Consider the following 19,956-nt stretch of genomic DNA (forward strand, 5'->3'; position numbering starts at 1 on the left):
GTAATTCCCTCGAGTTAGACGTGACCATTTTATATGAAGGCATTCATGTTTCCCCCGATTCAAGTCCATTGTATTTGTGTAGCCCAATATCACAAATTACAAATCTGCCGTGGGGGCTTTACAGCACCCCAGCATCCTGTCCTGAGCTCCTGAGTGACGTACTTGTACTGATTTCATGATGGGGAAAAGCTTGAATACAAGAAGAAGACTGGACATCGAATGAATCTGTTCACTTTTGTCAATAATAATTTCTCACACGTGGGTAAAAATAAAAGCCTTTCCCTTTTTCTTTTTTCTTTTTCTTTAGGAAAAGAAAGACAAGAAGGCTGGAAGGACACAGAAAGACCTCAGCAAGCTCGGGGATGGGAGAATCGGTAAGGTGTCTGTGTGTGTGTGTGTGTCAGACTGGCTGATTGTTTACAGTAGAGCTTCATTCTACTTCCTGCTATCACGTCTACTTCCTGTAAGATTATGACGGGGCGGGATTCTGTCCACACCTGAAAATAACGTGCATGTTCGGTCGCCAGACTTGACATCGGTTTGTCTCTCCCTCACAATAGCGAGGCAAAGTGCAACATTTCATTCAGGTCTCGAGTTTCTAGCTAAAAAGATTATCTAAGATTATCTGCGTGTCTAGGTTTATCACGTTGCCATGGCAGCATGTTGGCACAGTTGGCTGGGTGTTGTTTTGCAATATTTCTCAAAGTCCTGCTTTCGCTGTTGCAATGCCCGACAAACTTTCGAGATGGACTCTGCGACCACCCAGCTCTGCAGAATCACTCTGGGTGACATGAATCTGCAGCGCAGGTTCCCTTCACCTTCTGCCTGTTTTCTGCTGCTCCGCTCTGTCGGGCGTCGGACCGAGGCGTTAACGGAAGTGGTGAGGTTGCTGAGCTCTGATCGGTTGTGTCACCGTCGGCTCATTATTTTGTGAACAGTAAAGTTTCATTTACACAATGCTATTAAGGTATGTTTTTGTGTTTCTGGTACTCTCCGGGGGGTAGCCTAGTTGGTTGAACTAGCCAGTGTCCTGGGTGTTTCTGGTACTCTTGGGGGGTAGCTTGGTTGGTTGAACTAGCCAGTGTCCTGGGTGTTTCTGGTACTCTTGGGGGGTAGCCTGGTTGGTTGAACTAGCCAGTGTCCTGGGTGTTTCTGGTACTCTCGGGGGGGGTAGCCTAGTTGGTTGAACTAGCCAGTGTCCTGGGTGTTTCTGGTACTCTTGGGGGGTAGCTTGGTTGGTTGAACTAGCCAGTGTCCTGGGTGTTTCTGGTACTCTTGGGGGGTAGCCTGGTTGGTTGAACTAGCCAGTGTCCTGGGTGTTTCTGGTACTCTTGGGGGGGTAGCCTGGTTGGTTGAACCAGCCAGTGTCCTGGGTGTTTCTGGTACTCTCCGGGGGGTAGCCTGGTTGGTTGAACTAGCCAGTGTCCTGGGTGTTTCTGGTACTCTTGGGGGGTAGCCTGGTTGGTTGAACTAGCCAGTGTCCTGGGTGTTTCTGGTACTCTTGGGGGGTAGCCTGGTTGGTTGAACTAGCCAGTGTCCTGGGTGTTTCTGGTACTCTTGGGGGGGTAGCCTGGTTGGTTGAACTAGCCAGTGTCCTGGGTGTTTCTGGTACTCTTGGGGGGGTAGCCTGGTTGGTTGAACCAGCCAGTGTCCTGGGTGTTTCTGGTACTCTCCGGGGGGGTAGCTTGGTTGGTTGAACCAGCCAGTGTCCTGGGTGTTTCTGGTACTCTCGGGGGGGGTAGCCTGGTTGGTTGAACCAGCCAGTGTCCTGGGTGTTTCTGGTACTCTCCGGGGGGGTAGCTTGGTTGGTTGAACCAGCCAGTGTCCTGGGTGTTTCTGGTACTCTCCGGGGGGGTAGCTTGGTTGGTTGAACCAGCCAGTGTCCTGGGTGTTTCTGGTACTCTCGGGGGGGGTAGCCTGGTTGGTTGAACCAGCCAGTGTCCTGGGTGTTTCTGGTACTCTCCGGGGGGTAGCCTGGTTGGTTGAACCAGCCAGTGTCCTGGGTGTGTTCACGGCTAACTCGACATGTGATGTGATTGAGGGTGTTACACAGGAAGTCATGTCTGGAGAGAAATGCTGCTGTCTACCTGTTATTTCACATGGCTCCATCTGACCATCTAGAAGAAAATCCAGTTGGTGGTTGTGGACTGAAGCACGCGTACATACCAAGTCTGGTGTCATTCGTTTGGATCTGCTCATTCTGTTCATGAACGCTTGTTTTTGCCTGACTGATTCTTCTTTTTTTTTTTGCCCCCCCCCCCCAATTGTATCTGTCCTATTACCCCACTCTTCCGAGCCGTCCCGGTTGCTACTCCACCCCCTCTGCTGATCCGGGGAGGGATCAGCCACTTCTTTTCACCTGACAGTGAGGAGTTTCACCAGGGGGACGTAGCACGTGGGAGGATCGCTCTGTCCCCCGCCCCCAAACAGGTGCCCCGACCGACCAGAGGAGGCGCTAGTGCAGCGACCAGGACACATACCCACATCCGGCTTCCCACCCGCAGACACGGCCAGTTGTGTCTGTAGGGACGCCCGACCAAGCCGGAGGCAACACGGGGATTCGAACCGGCGATCCCCGTGTTGGTAGGCAATGGAATAGAGTGCCACGCCACCCGGGCGCCCCTTGACTTTGATTCTTTTGTGTCTTCTTGAAGAACACAACAACAAAAAACCTCCTACAACACTCACCTCCAAGTCACGTAAGAATGAAGCGGCATGCAGGTGGTGGTACTACAGGAAGGAGAAGTGTGTAGGAGTTGTAGAGAAGGGGAGTTGTCATCCAGGGTGTTGTACAGTCAGCGGTCTGGTGGAATAAGCTGCAGTTCCTTATTTTAAGATTATAAGCAACCAACAGTAAGCAGGATGGAAGTCGGAGCAACATGAACGTGACGTAGACGTGGCTGTGAGCTGGAGTGATGATGCATGGCGGAGATGGAGCGATCATGGGTGATAAGGAAATGTTGGAAAAGGAAGCGAGAGGAAGATGTTGTGTTTTAGTATGACAGTATGACAGATCGTGGGGAGCGACTGCTGTACACATCTGTTTTAATGCTATGACTCACAGTTGACTGGAAGTCAAGACATACGCCATCGTTTCCTTTCATTACGGGCGTATTGTGTAGTTTAAACGTCGGGGATGGACTGTTCATTTAGGAGGGAACGGGCACCGACATACTGCCGTGAGCCTTTGCTGAATCGGACCGCTGTTTTGGGTCTGAGCAGCACCCCTCTTACTATTGTGAGAATCTACACTGTAAAAAAACAAGGGAGAAAAAAATACAAGAGCTAATGCTACTCTATTAGCCAGCTAGCTGGCTAGCAGTTAACTCTCAGACGGGACGACATGTCCATACAGCTGATAACATCGGGACTTTGTGGGTTCTGTTGGGCTCTGATTTGTGGTTCCTGTTCTGTTGAAATCTATGGAAGACTTCTTACAATCTTGTTTCCTAAAAAAAAACCAATAGTTGCACGCTCACTATGCAGTCTGTTTGATTAAACCACTGGGTAGAAATCAACTCTGTGTCCAAAATAGTTCAGTCACTTTTCCACATGGAGCATAATATGAAACGAGACGATTTTCTGTCGTTTATTTCATTGTGTCGCAAATCCCGCTCTTTATGGCAATGTTTTTTCTCCCCCTTTTTCTCCCTAATTGTACCTGGCCAATCACCCCACTCTCCCGAGCCGTCCCGGTCTCTGCTCCACCCCCTCGGCTGATTCGGGGAGGGCTGCAGACTACCACATGCCTCCTCCCATACATGTGGAGTCACCAGCCGCTTCTTTTCACCTGACAGTGAGGAGTTTCACCAGGGGGACGTAGCGCATGGGAGGATCACGCTATTCCCCCCAGTTCCCCCTCCCCCCCGAACAGGCGCCCCGACCGACCAGAGGAGGCGCTAGTGCAGCGACCAGGACACATACCCACATCCGGCTCCCCACCCGCAGACACGGCCAATTGTGTCTATAGGGACGCCCGACCAAGCCAGAGGTAACACGGGGATTCGAACCAGCGATCCCCGTGTTGGTAGGCAACAGAATAGACCGCTACGCTACCCGGAATTTATGGCACTATTTTACGTCATTGGACGACACTTTGTGTTCTTTTGCACGGCATGGATTCAGATAGGAAATGTGCATGGAGGCAACACAAACAAACCTGGAGGGGAGGGAATGTGAAAGGGGGAATCAAACCGGAGATGGAGTCTAACCGGCCGTTTCCCAGATCCATATACTGTTCCATGTATGGTTTATAAACTATAAGTCATGTTTGTCGTTTATTTGCATCATCCCAAATCCCCGTCAGAGAAACAGGTAGACGTGTAAACTCCAGCAGAGGCGTCCTCGGTTCTCACACGCTGCACTGCTGTGGTGGCCGAGGCAGTGGTGAATCATGGGTCAATTATTTTGACCCTTCCTATAAATGTCATTGCCCCAACTCCGTTCTTTTTTTAGCTGAGAGACGGACAGAGAGAGACAGGCAGAAAGAGTGAGACAGACAGACAGAGCGAGAGAGACAGAGAGAGGGAGACAGAGTGAGAGAGAGACAGAGAGAAGGAGACAGAGCGAGAGAGAGACAGACAGAGAGAGAGAGACAGACAGACAGACAGACAGAGAGAGAGAGAGAGACAGACAGAGCAAGAGAGACAGACAGACAGAGAGCGAGAGAGACAGACAGACAGAGAGAGCCAGAGAGAGCCAGACAGACAGAGAGAGCGAGAGAGACACAGACAGAGAGACAGAGCAAGACAGACAGACAGAGAGAGCGAGAGAGACAGACAGACAGAGAGAGAGCGAGACAGACAGAGAGAGTGAGAGAGACAGACAGACAGAGAGAGACAGAGTGAGAGAGACAAGACAGACAGAGAGACAGAGCGAGAGAGACAAGACAGTCAGAGCGAGAGAGACAAGACAGTCAGAGCGAGAGAGACAGACAGACAGACAGAGACAGAGAGAGGGAGACAGAGCGAGAGAGAGACAGAGAGGGAGACAGAGCGAGAGAGAGACAGACAGACAGACAGAGAGAGAGACAGACAGACAGACAGACAGAGAGCGAGAGAGAGACGGAGCGAGAGAGACAGACAGACAGAGAGAGCGAGAGAGAGACAGAGCAAGACAGACAGACAGAGAGAACGAGAGAGACACAGACAGAGAGAGAGAGAGACAGAGCAAGACAGACAGACAGAGAGAGCGAGAGAGACAGACAGACAGAGAGCGCGAGAGAGAGACAGAGAGAGAGAGAGTGAGAGAGACAGACAGACAGACAGAGAGAGACAAGACAGACAGAGCGAGAGAGACAAGACAGACAGAGCGAGAGAGACAGAGAGAGCGAGAGAGAGAGAGAGACAGACAGACAGACAGACAGAGAAAGAGAGACAGACAGAGAAAGAGCGAGAGAGACAGACAGAGGGAGAGAGCAAGAGAGTGACAGACAGAGAGCGAGAGAGACAGACAGGGAGAGAGAGCGAGAGAGAGACAGACAGGGAGAGAGAGAGAGTGAGAGACAGAGAGAGACAGACAGACGGAGAGAGAGAGAGTTGCTGCTCCTTCAAGGCTGTGTAGTCAGAGGTTGTGCGTGTGTTCAAGTGTTTCTGTTTATATTTTTTTGGCCTCGGTGGTGAGAATATTGTAGTGTGAATCAGCCCTTTAAAATCAGAAGGCAGTGAGAAATTGGCTTCGCTGTCATTTAAACATTTGCATTGATAATGGCTTCTGATATTCTATCCTCTTCACTCCATTTCATTACATTTTCTGTGTTTTTGTTTTTACTGTTATGTCGTAACCGTTTTATCGTCACACTTTTCATATCGAGTGCGTTGTTTTGTATGAAATGTGCTGTTTGAATAGTTTGATTTGAAAAGTCTGTGTTTCCATTTCCTCTTTCATGCATTTCTGTCTGTCCAGCTTTCAACTGTCCAACCGTGTGTCCGTCCTCAGGTAAACCGCCCACAGAGGACCCGGGCGTGTGTCTGCAGAAGCAGCTGGAGAGGTTCGAGTGGCAGCTGAGGATTCTGAGGGACGTGCTCTCGGCCAATGGGGGCCAGCGAAGGGTGGAGCTACTGAAAGAGCATGCCCATGAGGAACTGTGCGCCCTGGTCCGGAGCATTACTGATGAGGTGAGGATGAGGATGAAGAAGTTAAATCGGTGTAATTAACATGCGGGTTTCACATATTAAAAGAGTTCACCTCATCCCTCAGCCTTGACGGCTGCCTGTCTTTCTGTCTTGGCATGAACAAAGCCATCAAATCCATCTCAAACAGCTTCTCTCACATCCAGCCAGCACCTACAATCCATATATCAACTTTTAGAACGTAGTCACATCATTCATTCTTAAAGAGAAACCCAGTTCCCCCCCCCCTTTTATTTTATAGAAAAAACATTAAAATACAACATACATATATTAAACCAATAGGGAAATAAAATATTTCACAAACCCATCGAACGCTGTAGAATCAATTTATCATCAATTTAATCAATCAATAATTTTATTTAGAATCAATAATCAGTTTAGTTAATTTTAATTAATTTAGAATCAATTTAACCAATTTTAATTAATTTAATTTAGAATAAATTTAATTCTATAGAATCAATTTCCCTACAGTTAAGGGACAAATGGAGTGATGGATAGCAGAATTGTTTAAATTGATTCAGTGGTCGTCCGGGTGGCGTGGCGGTCTATTCCGTTGCCAACCAACACAGGGGTCGCCGGTTCGAATCCCCGTGTTACCTCCGGCTTGGTCGGGCGTCCCTACAGACACAATTGGCCGTGTCTGCGGGTGGGAAGCCGGATGTGGGTATGTGTCCTGATGCTGCACTAGCGCCTCCTCTGGTTAGTCGGGGTGTCTGTTAGGGGGGGAGGGGAACTGGGGGGAATAGCGTGATCCTCCCACGTGCTACGTCCCCCTGGTGAAACTCTTCACTGTCAGGTGAAAAGAAGCGGCTGGTGACTCCACATGTATGGGAGGAGACATGTGGTAGTCTGCAGCCCTCCCCGGATCAGCAGAGGGGGTGGAGCAGAGACCGGGACGGCTCGGAAGAGTGGGGTCATTGGCCAGGTACATCTGGGGAGAAAAAAGGGGAAAAATCCCTAAAAAAAAAAAAAAAAAAAAGGAAATTGATTCGGTCTTGGACAAGCTAGCGTTAGCTGACTGCTGTGCACCAAGGTGTGATGTCATCCTTCACCAAATGACGTCCTCCAGATGAGGTCAGCGAAGGCTAGCTCGAGCCGTCCTGAATCAGTTTAAAAGACTCTGCTACCCGTTACTTGGTTTGACTCCCCATGCTAGGAAAATAAGGCTAAGGTTAAAAAAATAGAGTTTAAATTTAAAGTTAATTTGATGGGGAAAGATACCAAGTGAAACATTTATTGAAATATTAGTTCCAGGCTCATGTCTTGAACGTCTAGGTCAGTGGTCTCCAACCATCTGCCGTCAATGCCGTTGACTCTGCTGGTTTTCAGGCCAGCCAGACACCTAAAACCGTCTGAATGCAGAAACGGGTGACTGATTGGTGAAATGTGCTGTTCTGGTGGTTGGCTTGAAGGAAAATGTCTTGAGCTCCTACTGGCACCTGCTTGCTGCTGCTCCTGGCGAGCTTGAGCTGGCTTCCTGCCGTTAGACCCGAGCTTTCTCTGAGGACGTGTTCCAACAGCGAGGAACAGAAGGAGGTGAAGTGAAACCTGATGTCAGGCGAAACACCATACAGCTGTCAGTCGTGCTAAACAAGTGCTTTTCCATCCCCCGGTTTGAAGCAGGAGTTGAAGTGGTTGGCTGTAGAGACGAAGCTTATCAACGAATGAACAGAATAAATAATGAAAGTATGAACGTTAACTCCAAGGGGCCTTTTTAGCAAGTCACCCTAACTTTCATATGGTCAGCTGGAGTTGTACGGCGGCCTAAATGAGAAGAGCGTGGCTGTACTCAGCATCTCTTAGCTGCTAACTGTGAGAGTGAAATGAAAAAGACTGAAAGTGGAGTTTCCAGTCCGTGCCAGCGCAGGTTTCTTCCGCCACCCAGATCTCTAATGGCGTTCCAAGTAGTGCCCTTAACTGGTGAAGGGAGGCCGCTTGGCTCTTGGGTTTGTCGTGTATTGGAAGCCTGCCAGTAAAGTTATTCCTAGATTTAGAATATCATCGAGGCTATCTTCGAATCTGCCTGGCACAGATCCACGGCTGCCGACATACCCGGGCCTGTTCAGGAGGACGCGGAGCGGCAAAACAAACGTCACTCCTGCAAAGGGAAGAACGCCTCGTTTTGAAGAGTTTGGTTTACTTGGCCTGTGAATCAAGGCAGCTGCCATGTTGGATGTGTGGCTGACCTTGCAGTGACCCTGTTTAAAGAGTATTTCAATACGTGTCGCCTTCATGGCGCGCAGTGTTGCAACGTTCAGATGAACAGTTGTGTTGCTGCAGAGAGCGCAACAATAAGACGACAAAGAAAAGGCAGCAACTTGACATAGGAGAAGGGCTGGCCTCTGTTACTCCATATTTGCCAGTGTTGAACAAACTCTGCTCCAGAATAATTGTACACACAGTAAATATTGACAGCTTTTAACATCTGAGCACACACTCTTCACTGAAGAGAGAAGAACTTGTCCCAGGATTACTGGTGTGGGTCCTCCGCTCTCTCTACCTCATATACATGGATAAATGGCTGGCTGTTTTTAAGACACACACACACACACACACATACACACTTGCTTGCTGGTTGTCCATTATATGTGATGATGATCATCTTCTATTTGTGAGTCCTTTGGAGCTGAATAGTCCGATCCTGGATGCACAGTTGCGGTTGCAGACCGGGCATGTAAAAGTGGTGCTGGGGGGGGGGGGCAGCATGCCTCTTCACACGCTTTGCTACACGGTGTTGTGTACGCAGGTTTTCCAAATACTTCACTCCCTGTGAGACGTGAGAGCGCCAGGTGGTGCGGCAGGAGGCAAGTTCCTCCAAAGAAGAGGGGCTGATCTGGCATCTCTTCAGCGTGGTCTTCATTTGGTCTTTGAACCGCTTCTTCTGCCCACCAGCAGTGCGTTGACCAGGGTGTAGTCGGCCGTGGAGGACTTGACGTGGGAGTCGTTGGCTGGGCAGGTCACCTGAGTGGATGGTGGTTTAGGGTAGACGCCACGCTGCAGCTGCCTGCTGCTCCAACACCTCTGTGTGTGGCCCTCTGTCCTCCCAAGTCCTGCCCAGGATCCTCTGGAGACGTCTCACATGGAAGGCCTCCAGGCTCCTGAGGTGGTGGCTGTAGATGGTCCTGCCTCACATCCATAGAGTAGTGTGGAGATAAACACTGCTCTGTAAACCAGCACCGTGGTGTGGAGACTGAGGTTGCTGTTCTTTCTCTAAGGAGAGAGGTTTTCCAGAACAGCAACACACACACAATCACACACACACACACACACACACACACATACACACACAATATATGTTCCCCAGTTTAGAGATCATCATTTGTAACATGGGCTTTACTTTAGGGGTGCAATCAGTTAGAGCAACGGTTCTCAGTGAGGTTCTTGGGTAGCACAAGTACTACTGCGCTGTGTCGCAGCACTCTGCTACAAGCTACATAAATAGTATATACTGCGTATTAACAGTACTAGATAATGTTTAGTAAAGTCTACCAATATGCATTTTAGTATGCAGCATAATTCTACTATCCTCCGTCAACCAGCAGAATTGATGAAAGTGGGTACTCCTTGCACAATCTATATCTCCATGGTAACCAAGCAATGTCGCCATTTACTGCATTGTTATAGGTAAAGAAGGATACTAGTGCTGTGTGTGTGTGTGTGTGTGTGTGTGTGTGTGTGTGTGTGTGTGTGTGTGTGTGTGTGTGTGTGTGTGTGTCAACATGCTGATGCTGAGATTCTTGCCGGGACAAATTGCGAGCGCATAGAAGCCACGGTCACTGAACACCAACTGTGCTGGCTTGGGCAAGTCATCAGGATGCCTCAAGAACGCCTGCCACATCAAGTCCTGTATGGACCGCTTCTGGGCCGCCGGTCTGCAGGTGGTCAGAAGAAGCGATAGAAAGACCAGCTAAAACCATCGCTGAAGAAGTGTCGTATCGACCCCTTGAGACTGGAGCGAGCTGCCATCAACCCTTCCAACTGGCGGGAGATCTGCCACAGAGGTGTAGAACAGCTGGCCATGGAGAGGAATGTGGAAGAACAACAGAAAAGACTAAGGAGACAGACACACAACCATGCCTGCCCCCACTGACCCACACTTCATATGCCCACGTGCAATAACGCTTGTGGATCAAGAATTGGACTCTACAGTCATCAGAGTACACTGGAGGAGCAAGACAGAATACCTATGCCTGAATGAGAGGGAGGACAGTGGAATGATGAGGAAGCAAGTAGTGGAGCTGACGAAGACGTATGAATTTAAATACTTAGGGTCAACTCTTCAAAGTAACGGGGAGTGCAGGAGAGAGGTGGAGAAGAGAGTGCAGGCAGGGTGGAGTGGGTGGAGAAGTGTGTCAGGAGTGATGTGTGACAGAAGGGTACCAGCAAGAGTTAAAGGGAAGGTTTACAAGATGGTGGTGAGACCAGCTATGTTGTATGGTTTGGAGACAGTGGCCCTGATGAAAAGACAGGAGGTGGAGCTGGAGGTGGCAGAGATGAAGATGATAAGATTTTCACTGGGAGTGATGAAGAGGGACAGGATTAGGAAGGAGTATATCAGAGGGACAGCTCAGGTTGGACGGTTTGGAGACAAAGCAAGAGAGACAAGATGGAGATGGTTTGGACATGTGTGGAGGAGAGATGCTGGGTATACTGGGAGAAGGATGCTGAATATGGAGCTGCCAGGGAAGAGGAGAAGAGGAAGGCCAAAGAGGAGGTTTATGGATGTGGTGAGGGAGGACATGCAGGTGGCTGGTGTGACAGAGGAAGATGCAGAGGACAGGAAGAGATGGAAACGGATGATCCGCTGTGGCGCCCCCTAACGGGAGCAGCCAAAAGTGGTAGTGGAAGTAGTAGTCGTCATCAAAGAACACACCGTTAATGAGGAGGGATGTTATCATCGGACTCGATGGGCTACCAGCAAAGTGTGTGTGTGTGTGTGTGTGTATAAAATCCAGTAACTCAAATAAATTCCTCTTCTTTATGAGACAGTACAAGCCTGTTTCGTGCCATAAGCAATCATCAGCTGTCAAGCTGTTATATATATAGATATATATGTACACACATGCAAAACAAGCCTTGTACCAACAAATGTACGTTTGAAAGTCAGCTGAATCGGGTCACTTCCTGGAAACTGCCTTCTGTATTTTCATGGTAAACTTGCAAAGTCGCCATTTTCTTCTTGAATAGAGTTCAGTAAATTCAGATTAGGTTTTTCATCAAATAGTATACATCCTGGAACTTTTGGTATAATCATATTTGATGGATATATTTCCATATATATCATTTTTGAGTGTTTCTAACAGTTAAGCTAGTCTTGAGAAGGGGCTGCCTAGATAGCGAGGCTGTTCTACGGGTGTTCAGACACCACGGTGGTTTTCAGTTCTAGTTTCATGACGTTCACCTCTTCCTGTTATTCAGCCTCCAGTCAGGGAGGACAGACAGACGTTATTTAAAGACACTTACGGGCCTTTAAACAGTTGCATTATAATATTGTATCTTCTCCACCCTAGTTTTATTGTCATTCCTATAATGATTTTTGTTTATTTACTTTTAAAAACACTGTCCCTGGTTGTCGCTTTGAATCAAGTGAAAGAAATCATTGGTTTGCAGAACAACAGACTCTGCTGTGCTTCACTTATCGTACTGATGCTGATGCTGATAATGTAATGCTGCTGATGTCAGTGGCATTAAATAGTCCCCCCCCCCCCATACGTCACAACACTTATGGGAAATACTGATCTGTGTTGCGTGCGTGTAAAACGTATAAAACTACACCTGGCATCTTAACCTGTGTTTCAGGTTAGGACTGAGACCGCCGCTGAGCTGAACGCCATCCACCAGCAGACGAGTGAACTCGCAGCAGAGGAAGAGAAGAGACGCTTACAAGGTGAAGGAGGGACAGAAGGGTTTCTCATCCTCCGTTAACTCTGACATGACTGATGGCAAAATCTCCAAACTAGTGTCCAGATCATCTCTTGGTGCAGTCTGGCAGTCCTCATGCTGAATTCCCCACAATCACTGTGAATAATGATAGAATGTAACACAATCACTGTGAATAATGATAGAATGTAACACAATCACTGTGAATAATGATAATAATAATAATATGCAGTCCAGAAGATCGCCCTACTCGGAACAGCCCACATATTACTATGAGTACTGTCAATCAAGTGACATCTGCCCTATAGTGCCTCAGGTACTACAGGATGTAGACCCGGCTGTACTGGATGTAAAACAGGAAACATGAAAGAAATAATAATAATGATAATAAATCAAACTTACATAGCGCTTTCTAACACTCAAAGTTGCTTTACAATAAAGGTGGTAAAACAAGACAACAGATAAACATAACACAGACATACGGGGTGGATGGGAAGGGGGGCTACGAGAATTATGATAGAATGTAACAGTCAGTGAATAATAATGATAGAATGTAACACAATCAGTGTGAATAATGATAGAATGTAACACAATCAGTGTGAATAATGATAGAATGTAACACAATCAGTGTGAATAATGATGGAATGTAACTACATAACTTTGATTGAAAGACGGTTTTAAGTGGCCATCAAAACTACTGAAACAAGATAAAAATGGGGTTTTGTGCCGTGCTTTTCAAACAACTTTAAAGTGGGAAACTAGCAACATGTTTGCGCAGTGTGTGTGTGTGCGTGTGTGTGTGAGCGGTTGTGTTTCCCTGTGACGTGGTGTAAAGTGACGGTGTGTGTTTGGTGCAGAGCTGCAGAGTGTTCACGAGCAGGAAAAGACCTTTCTGACGGAGGAATTCAAGGCAGCCCACGATGTGTTGAAGGTAAATCTGTGATGTCTTTCATTCTTTATACGAGGAAAATGTACAGCAGCCGAGTATGTATAGGGTATGTATAGAGTATGTATAGCGTATGTATAGGGTATATATAGAGTATGTATAGAGTTTTGAGTTTGTCCTATCTAAATGTCGCTTTGACAAATCAGTCACTGTCTTTTTTCCCCAAGCGGTGGCTAATTAAAAACTTCACTGATGTAAACTTATGTGCCAAACTCTATTTTTGGAGGAAGTTGGGAGAATGAAGGGTGTAGGGGTGTGTATGGTGTCTTGTCTGTCTCTCTACCTGAGTTTGTTTTTGTTAAACAAGGGGAAGTTTGACGAGTTGAACGCTGAGCTGCACGATTACAATGAACTGAAGAGGAGAGTCGAAGAATCTACGTTTAAGAAAGACCTGCAAAGAAATATTCAGGTAGGAGTGTTTGTGGAGGCTGCTCTTAATACCAGCCTGCAGAGAAGTGTGTGTGTGGGCGCTGTTGCATCACTACCTTACATACCTATTCTGCATCTCTCTCTCTCTCCTCACCTTCTGTCTCTCTCTCTCTTCACCCTCTGTCTCTCTCTCTCTCCTCACCTTCTGTCTCTCTCTCTCCTCACCCTCTGTCTCTCTCTCTCCTCACCCTGTCTCTCTCTCCTCACCTTCTGTCTCTCTCTCTCCTCACCCTCTCTCTCCTTACCCTATTTCTCTCTCTCTCCTCACCCTCTGTCTCTCGCTCTCCTCACCTTCTGTCTCTCTCTCCTCACCCTATTTCTCTCTCTCTCCTCACCCTCTGTCTCTCTCTCTCTTCACCCTATCTCTCTCGCTCTCTTCACCTTCTGTCTCTCTCTCTCCTCACCCTGGCTCTCTCTCCTCACCCTCTCTCTCCTTACCCTATTTCTCTCTCTCTCTCCTCACCCTCTGTCTCTCTCTCTCCTCACCCTCTGTCTCTCTCTCCTCACCTTATTTCTCTCTCTCTCTTCACCCTATCTCTCTCGCTCTCCTCACCTTCTGTCTCTCTCTCTCCTCACCCTCTGTCTCTCTCTCTCCTCACTCTCTCTCTCTCGCCTCACCCTCTCTCTCCTTACCCTATTTCTCTCTCTCTCCTCACCCTCTGTCTCTCTCCTCACCCTGTCTCTCTCTCCTCACCCTCTCTCTCTCTCCTCTCTCTCTCCTCACCTTCTGTCTCTCCTCACCTTCTGTCTCTCTCTCCTCACCCTATCTCTCCCTCTCTCTCTCCTCACCCTATCTCGCTTTCTCTCTCTCCTCACCCTCTGTCTCTCTCTCTCTCTCCTCACCCTATCTCTCCCTCTCTCTCTCTCTCTCTCCTCACCCTATCTCTCTTTCTCTCTCTCCTCACCCTATCTATCTCTATCTCTGTTTCTGCCTGACTTGGTTCACATCATACATGCACATTGAGCTTGGTAGCTGATCTAATTAATAATAATAATAGTGATAATGACAATAATAATAAATTAACATCTTGTAAGTCAAAGTAGTAGGAAAATGTGTGTTTTGGTTTATCTACACTAATGAGAACCAAATGTCCTTGTAGGGATTTTAAAATCACCAAATGGGACATTTTTTAGGGCCCCTCGGTTTCAGTGAAAAAGGATTTATCTGTCCCTGTAGGACAGATCACTGAATGTATGTGTGTACTGCAGTTTCTTGTTAATGAAACTTGCTCTTTGTGTTCTCCATTATGGAGAAAATAATCTGTGTTTCATGCCCCTCCCCCCCACCGCCAGACCCATGGTAGCCCAGGTGCATTCTGGGAGTCTGAACAGGAGTCCCTGCTGTTCGTCATCGAGATGAAGACTGAGCGTGTGCAGGAGCAGGCCAGGAAGCTGCAGCAGATGCAGACTCTGGTAGGTTAACCTCAAAACAGACCAAGACCCCACACGTGAGACTTTCCTCCTGCAGCAACTAGCAGTCAGCTGCCCATGAGCAAGGCACTGGACCCCTTTTTCCCCTGTGGAGCTGTCCAGTGTCTAACAGTAAAAGACTTATTTTGTACAACTTCCAAGTTTCTGTTTTCTTAACTGTTTGCACATGCAGGTGTGTGTGAGAAATGTGGGGTGATGCTAAGAAAAGCCTCGGCAAATTACAATTGTGCCTCGGGGGGGGTTTACAGCAACACAACATCCTGTCCTTAGACCCTCACATCGGATAAGGAACACCTCCCTAAAACCCTTTAACAGGGAGGAAAAATAGGAAGAAGCCTCAGGGAGAGCAACAGAGGAAGTTCTCTCTCCCAAGACGGACAGCGTGCAATGGATGTTGTGTTTACACAATTTACACAATACAACATAGAAAGAGGACAACACAATTATAATGGAACTATATATATAGCGGTTTTTTTTCTGAAACTGGAATATCAACACGGATACAGGAAAAAAGATTTTAATACTTCTTGTATTAAATTTTTTTCCCTGTATCCGTGTTGATATATATATACATATATATATATGAAGAATATGATGAGGAGGATGCCAAGCAGTGTCCAGAGTGTGGTCTTGTTGCTAAGTCGGGGTTCTCTCTGGGTTTCAGACTGGTTCATGATGAAACTTTTTTTGCTACAGTAGCTGATACAGCCACACTCGCTGTCTTCCATCCACCTGTGATGTTGGGAAAGCAGAAAGTCTCTTGAATGTAAATGTAATCGCTGTTCTTTCCTCCATGCTGATGATGCCGGTCAAAGTTTGGTCTTGACTCTTAACAGTAATATTCATCATGTGTGTCTCCACCAGGGGGAGAAGAATTTGGTGTTGGAGGATCAGATGGTCCAGATGCTGCAGCAGAATGAAGACCTGAGTGTCCGGATAGACAGCTACCAGTCTGTCATCCAGTACGTTCACAACCCATACCTTACCTTAACAAATACATGTAAAACAGGGCGGTGCGGTGGTTAGCACGGTCGCCTCATAGCAAGAAAGTTCTGGGTTCGAGCCCCGGGGTAGTCCAACCTTGGTGGTCATCCTCTGTGTGGAGTTTGCATGTTCTCCCCGTGTCGGCGTGGGTTTCCTCCGGGGGCTCCGGTTTCCTCCCACAGTCCAAAGACATGTAGGTCAGGTGACTCACCTGTACTACATTGTCGCTTGGTGTGTGTGTGTGTGTGTGTGTGTGTGTGTGTGGACCCTGTGATGGCCTGGCGGCCTGTCCAGGGTGTCTCCTCGCCTGCCACCCAATGACTGCTGGGACAGGCTCCAGCATCCCCGCCACCCTGATTTGGATAAGCGGCTTAGATAATGGATGGATGGATAAACGTAAAACAGAATCAAGCTGATAAGACTCAGTTGGAATGGAAAAGAATTGTGGGTTCAAACAGACGTCTGGGATCTTTTCCCATCACATGACATAAGGATATAGTGCCACCTACTGGACAACTTTGATTTTCACCCGCTGATTAAAAACAACAGCAAACATACACAAGTTCTTCCGTTTTCTGTGCAGTACATTCTAGTTATACTCTTCTCCAGGTGCTTTCACATCCGAGCAGCTTAGACTAATTTATTTTACCCACAACAACATTTATTTCATCTTACAACTCACTCTCCAGTGAACAGAGGGTTATACTGTTAACAATACAAGAAAAGGCATTGATAACGAGAGTTTAATGCCTCTAAACCTGATTTTAATTCATGAACATGTGCTGGTGATTAATCACATGATGCAAGCAGTTGAAGATGAGGACGGCTCCTTTAAATCTAATTAAGTTCTGAGCAACTGCACATTTACGTTTACATACTCTGCACATCTGTTTGAAGCACGTGGCTCTTCGGGAAGCAGTCACCTTAAAAGACGATTCTTCCAGGCCTCTTGGTGTTTTGTGTGTCGTAAAGTTTCTTTTGTTCTGTGTATTTGGTTTTGTTTGTAGCATCTGTTGATCAACAGATCAGCTCTGCAAATCTAATGATGTAGAGATTAAAACAAAGGCTGCACATGTGTTTATCCTGCAAAAAATGCCTTAATTGCTCAGCTCTATAAAACACTTGCGTTTCATGGAAGTTTTTTCTCCCGTCTCATTTTATGTTGGCAGTAATGTGATCCAGGTCTCATGCAGTGACCCTGTTTTACCAAGAGGATTATTAAAGTCTTTAATTTTTCATTCTCAGAGAACTGTCCAAGGAGCTGCATGAGCTGAAGGGGGCGCTGGGCAGACAGACAGCCATGACCCAGAGGCTCTCTCAGGAAAAAGAGCAGCTGGTGTTTAAGCTGAGACACAGGGACTCCCACCCCACCATCCAGCTGTCCAACATGGTGCCAGAGATGACGCCACATTGACACCTCCGTCTGTTAGCGTCCAGAAACCACAGAGCCTCCGAAGGACTGCAGAGACCTCCTACAGTGGACACGCTGACTTTAAACTGGATCCCGTGGGGCCTAATGTACACAGAAAACAATTTAAGTACTTCCTGTTTCCTGTTCACCATGTCTGTAGATCATGGTGGCCCGGGCCGTACATCTACCATTGAAAACATACTGGATGATCAGAGCCACTTGTCCTTCCACAAGCCCACTGTCTTCTGTTAAAAACCATGTGGACCTCAAGATGGATCCCGTTTGATTCTGTGTAGATAGAAAACAGTTAAGTCCTGGTGGCTCTGCCATCCACCTACAAACCAGGGCAGTGAAGAAATTGCCTCACACACTATCCAGACTATGCATCATAGTTCAGAAATGACCAGAAAAGGTTTTCGCACCGGGAAGAATTTCAACAGACTTGCTGTCCTTCACCAGCGTTTTAGTGATTTTACGTGTAGTTACACTTCTAGTGATGTCTGAGAGAAAGCCGCTGAACCTTGTACGCTTGTGGTTGGAGATTAAGTGCCTTGCTCAAGTGCACTGTGGCAGTATTTAATGAACTGAGCTACAAAGCTTTGCTGAACTCCAGCAGGGGGAGTGTTATTCATTAATTGGTATTCGTTAATTTATCCCTATTTGGCTGTCCCAAAGTCTGTCTACCTGCAGCACAAAATGACGTTTAGATGAGCTGGTTTTTAGTGCCTAGACACCTGACGCCTGCCCACAGTGAAGGCTCACCCGGTGTCTACTTCGAGCCAAGGGGAGAAACACCTTCAGAAGGACCCATAAAGAGTCAGCTAACCACCCTCCATGTGACGAGGTTCATGAACCTTTCATAGGCAGGTTACGATGAAGTGTTCTTGGGTTCTAACCCACCCCTACAGGTCTGAAGCCATTTTTAGAAAGTGGGTGTTTGGTGGGTTCCTTCCTGTTTTAATTAATTAATTTAATTAATTCTCCAGTTTTTTTTCTAGAGAAAAACTCCCTCCTGTATCGAAGGTCTGATGTGGTGTAAGGGTTCCACAAAGACCTTTTCCTTTTAAAAGTTCTTGTGATCAGACTGCTTTGACTCTCTGCCGGTCAGCATGTGGCCACATACACACGTTCAGAAGGCCTTGACAAGTAAATACCTGTGGACTCTTCTTATGCTGGACTCTACCAGCACACGCAAACATACAAAACTGTGACAACCTAGTCCTGCGTTGACCTGATGCCAAATGATTCGTGTGTTCTTGAGTTAAGTTTAAATTTCCTTTGTTTTAATCCAGTTGTGTACCAGTTGTCTACCAGTGCCTTTCATAATGTTGTTCCGGCTTCAAACCTCGTCATGCTGTTGGCGTGCTGAGCTGACCTGCCATGTCGTTCTGCAGCCGTTGGACTGTGAAACCTGTGGGATGTGTAGCGTTAACACTCCAGCTGAACATCAGCCGTGTGAAATAAGTCCACATCATCAGCTCTCTGGGTTCAGGAAAAACGGCCCTGTTCTCCAGCAGATGACCACCAGTCTTTGAGACCAGGCGAAGGGTTTTGAGCAAGTTTCTTAGACTCACGGTCCCAACATCTCCACACATTCTTCCCTCATATGGGACCATGTTGACTTTTACCACCGTGATAAACAGGACAGCAGCACATTTTCTTTGTTATGTAACGTGACAAATGGTTCAACCGAAATAATCAATCACTGTGTACACATAAGATGAACAACTACACAACTGTCAGCTCGGATTGTATTTTGTTCTTCTAGAAGATGTGAAAGTTTCCAGTTTTGCCAGTCTAGTTTTTCCAGAACAGGACAGTGGATCTGTTTTTGTGACATTCAAGTAACCAAAAAAAACCCTCGCTGTCCGTGTTTAGATTCTGCTGCACTTGCACTTTGACCAGTATTCCACTAGTTTCATGAATAAGAGACGTAGTAATTACTTGTGGAGTAGTTTGGAAAGTCTTGACATGTAGACAAGTTTGACTTCTCCTGCTTGAATGACTGCTCAGAAATGTCTTCAGCCTTTGCTACATGCAAATGTTTTTTTTTTATTGCAATTAAAAGTTATGGTTTCAACTTATTTTGATTTTCAAATTTCACTAAATCACAAACCAATTTTAAGGAATTATTTTTTATATTTACTCACATCTATGAAGTCTGTATACTAGAAATGTATCAAATGTGGCTGCCACATGACTTGTTTTTTTTACATATATATGTATTGTAGTGAATTCGGGGGGGCAACCACAGGAACTGCCGCGGCCGGGACGCGAACCCGTATCGCCCGCACCAGCGGGAGACACCGCTCGACTAAAGGGTCCCACCCGTCAGCCAGCGGCCAGCATGTCTACTTATCCATGCACGTTACAGTATGTAATACATACATACATATACAGTGCATCCAGAAAGTATTCACACCCCTTCACTTTCCCCACATTTTGTTATGTTACAGCCTTATTCCAAAATGGATTAAATTCCTTTTTTTCTCTCATCAATCTACACACAATACCCCATAATGACAAAGCGAAAAAGGTTTTGTAGAAATTTCTGCAAATTTATTAAAAATAAAAAACTGAAATATTGCATGTACATAAGTATTCACACCCTTTGCTATGACACTCAAATTTGAGCTCAGGTTCATCCTGTTTCCACTGATCATCCTTGAGATGTTTCTACATCTTGACTGGAGTCCACCCGTAGTAAATTCAATTGATTGGACATGATTTGGAAAGGCACACAC

General features: G+C 46.8%; 1 protein-coding gene across 1 annotated transcript in view; it reads left to right on the forward strand.

Moving 5' to 3' along the window:
* ccdc69 (coiled-coil domain containing 69) overlaps positions 1-19,309 on the forward strand; it is a 29,760-nt gene extending 10,451 nt beyond the window's left edge. The window contains exons 2-9 of the mRNA XM_056289254.1: positions 308-374; positions 5,938-6,116; positions 11,931-12,018; positions 12,869-12,942; positions 13,265-13,366; positions 14,680-14,799; positions 15,682-15,779; positions 17,047-19,309. Of these exons, the coding sequence (XP_056145229.1) occupies positions 308-374; positions 5,938-6,116; positions 11,931-12,018; positions 12,869-12,942; positions 13,265-13,366; positions 14,680-14,799; positions 15,682-15,779; positions 17,047-17,215 (897 nt within the window). The 3' untranslated portion in view covers positions 17,216-19,309. The remainder of the gene's footprint in view (positions 1-307; positions 375-5,937; positions 6,117-11,930; positions 12,019-12,868; positions 12,943-13,264; positions 13,367-14,679; positions 14,800-15,681; positions 15,780-17,046) is intronic.
* Positions 19,310-19,956: the final 647 nt, after the last annotated feature.

The sequence above is a fragment of the Lampris incognitus genome, chromosome 1 (assembly GCF_029633865.1).
Source record: "Lampris incognitus isolate fLamInc1 chromosome 1, fLamInc1.hap2, whole genome shotgun sequence".
Lineage (NCBI taxonomy): Eukaryota > Metazoa > Chordata > Actinopteri > Lampriformes > Lampridae > Lampris > Lampris incognitus.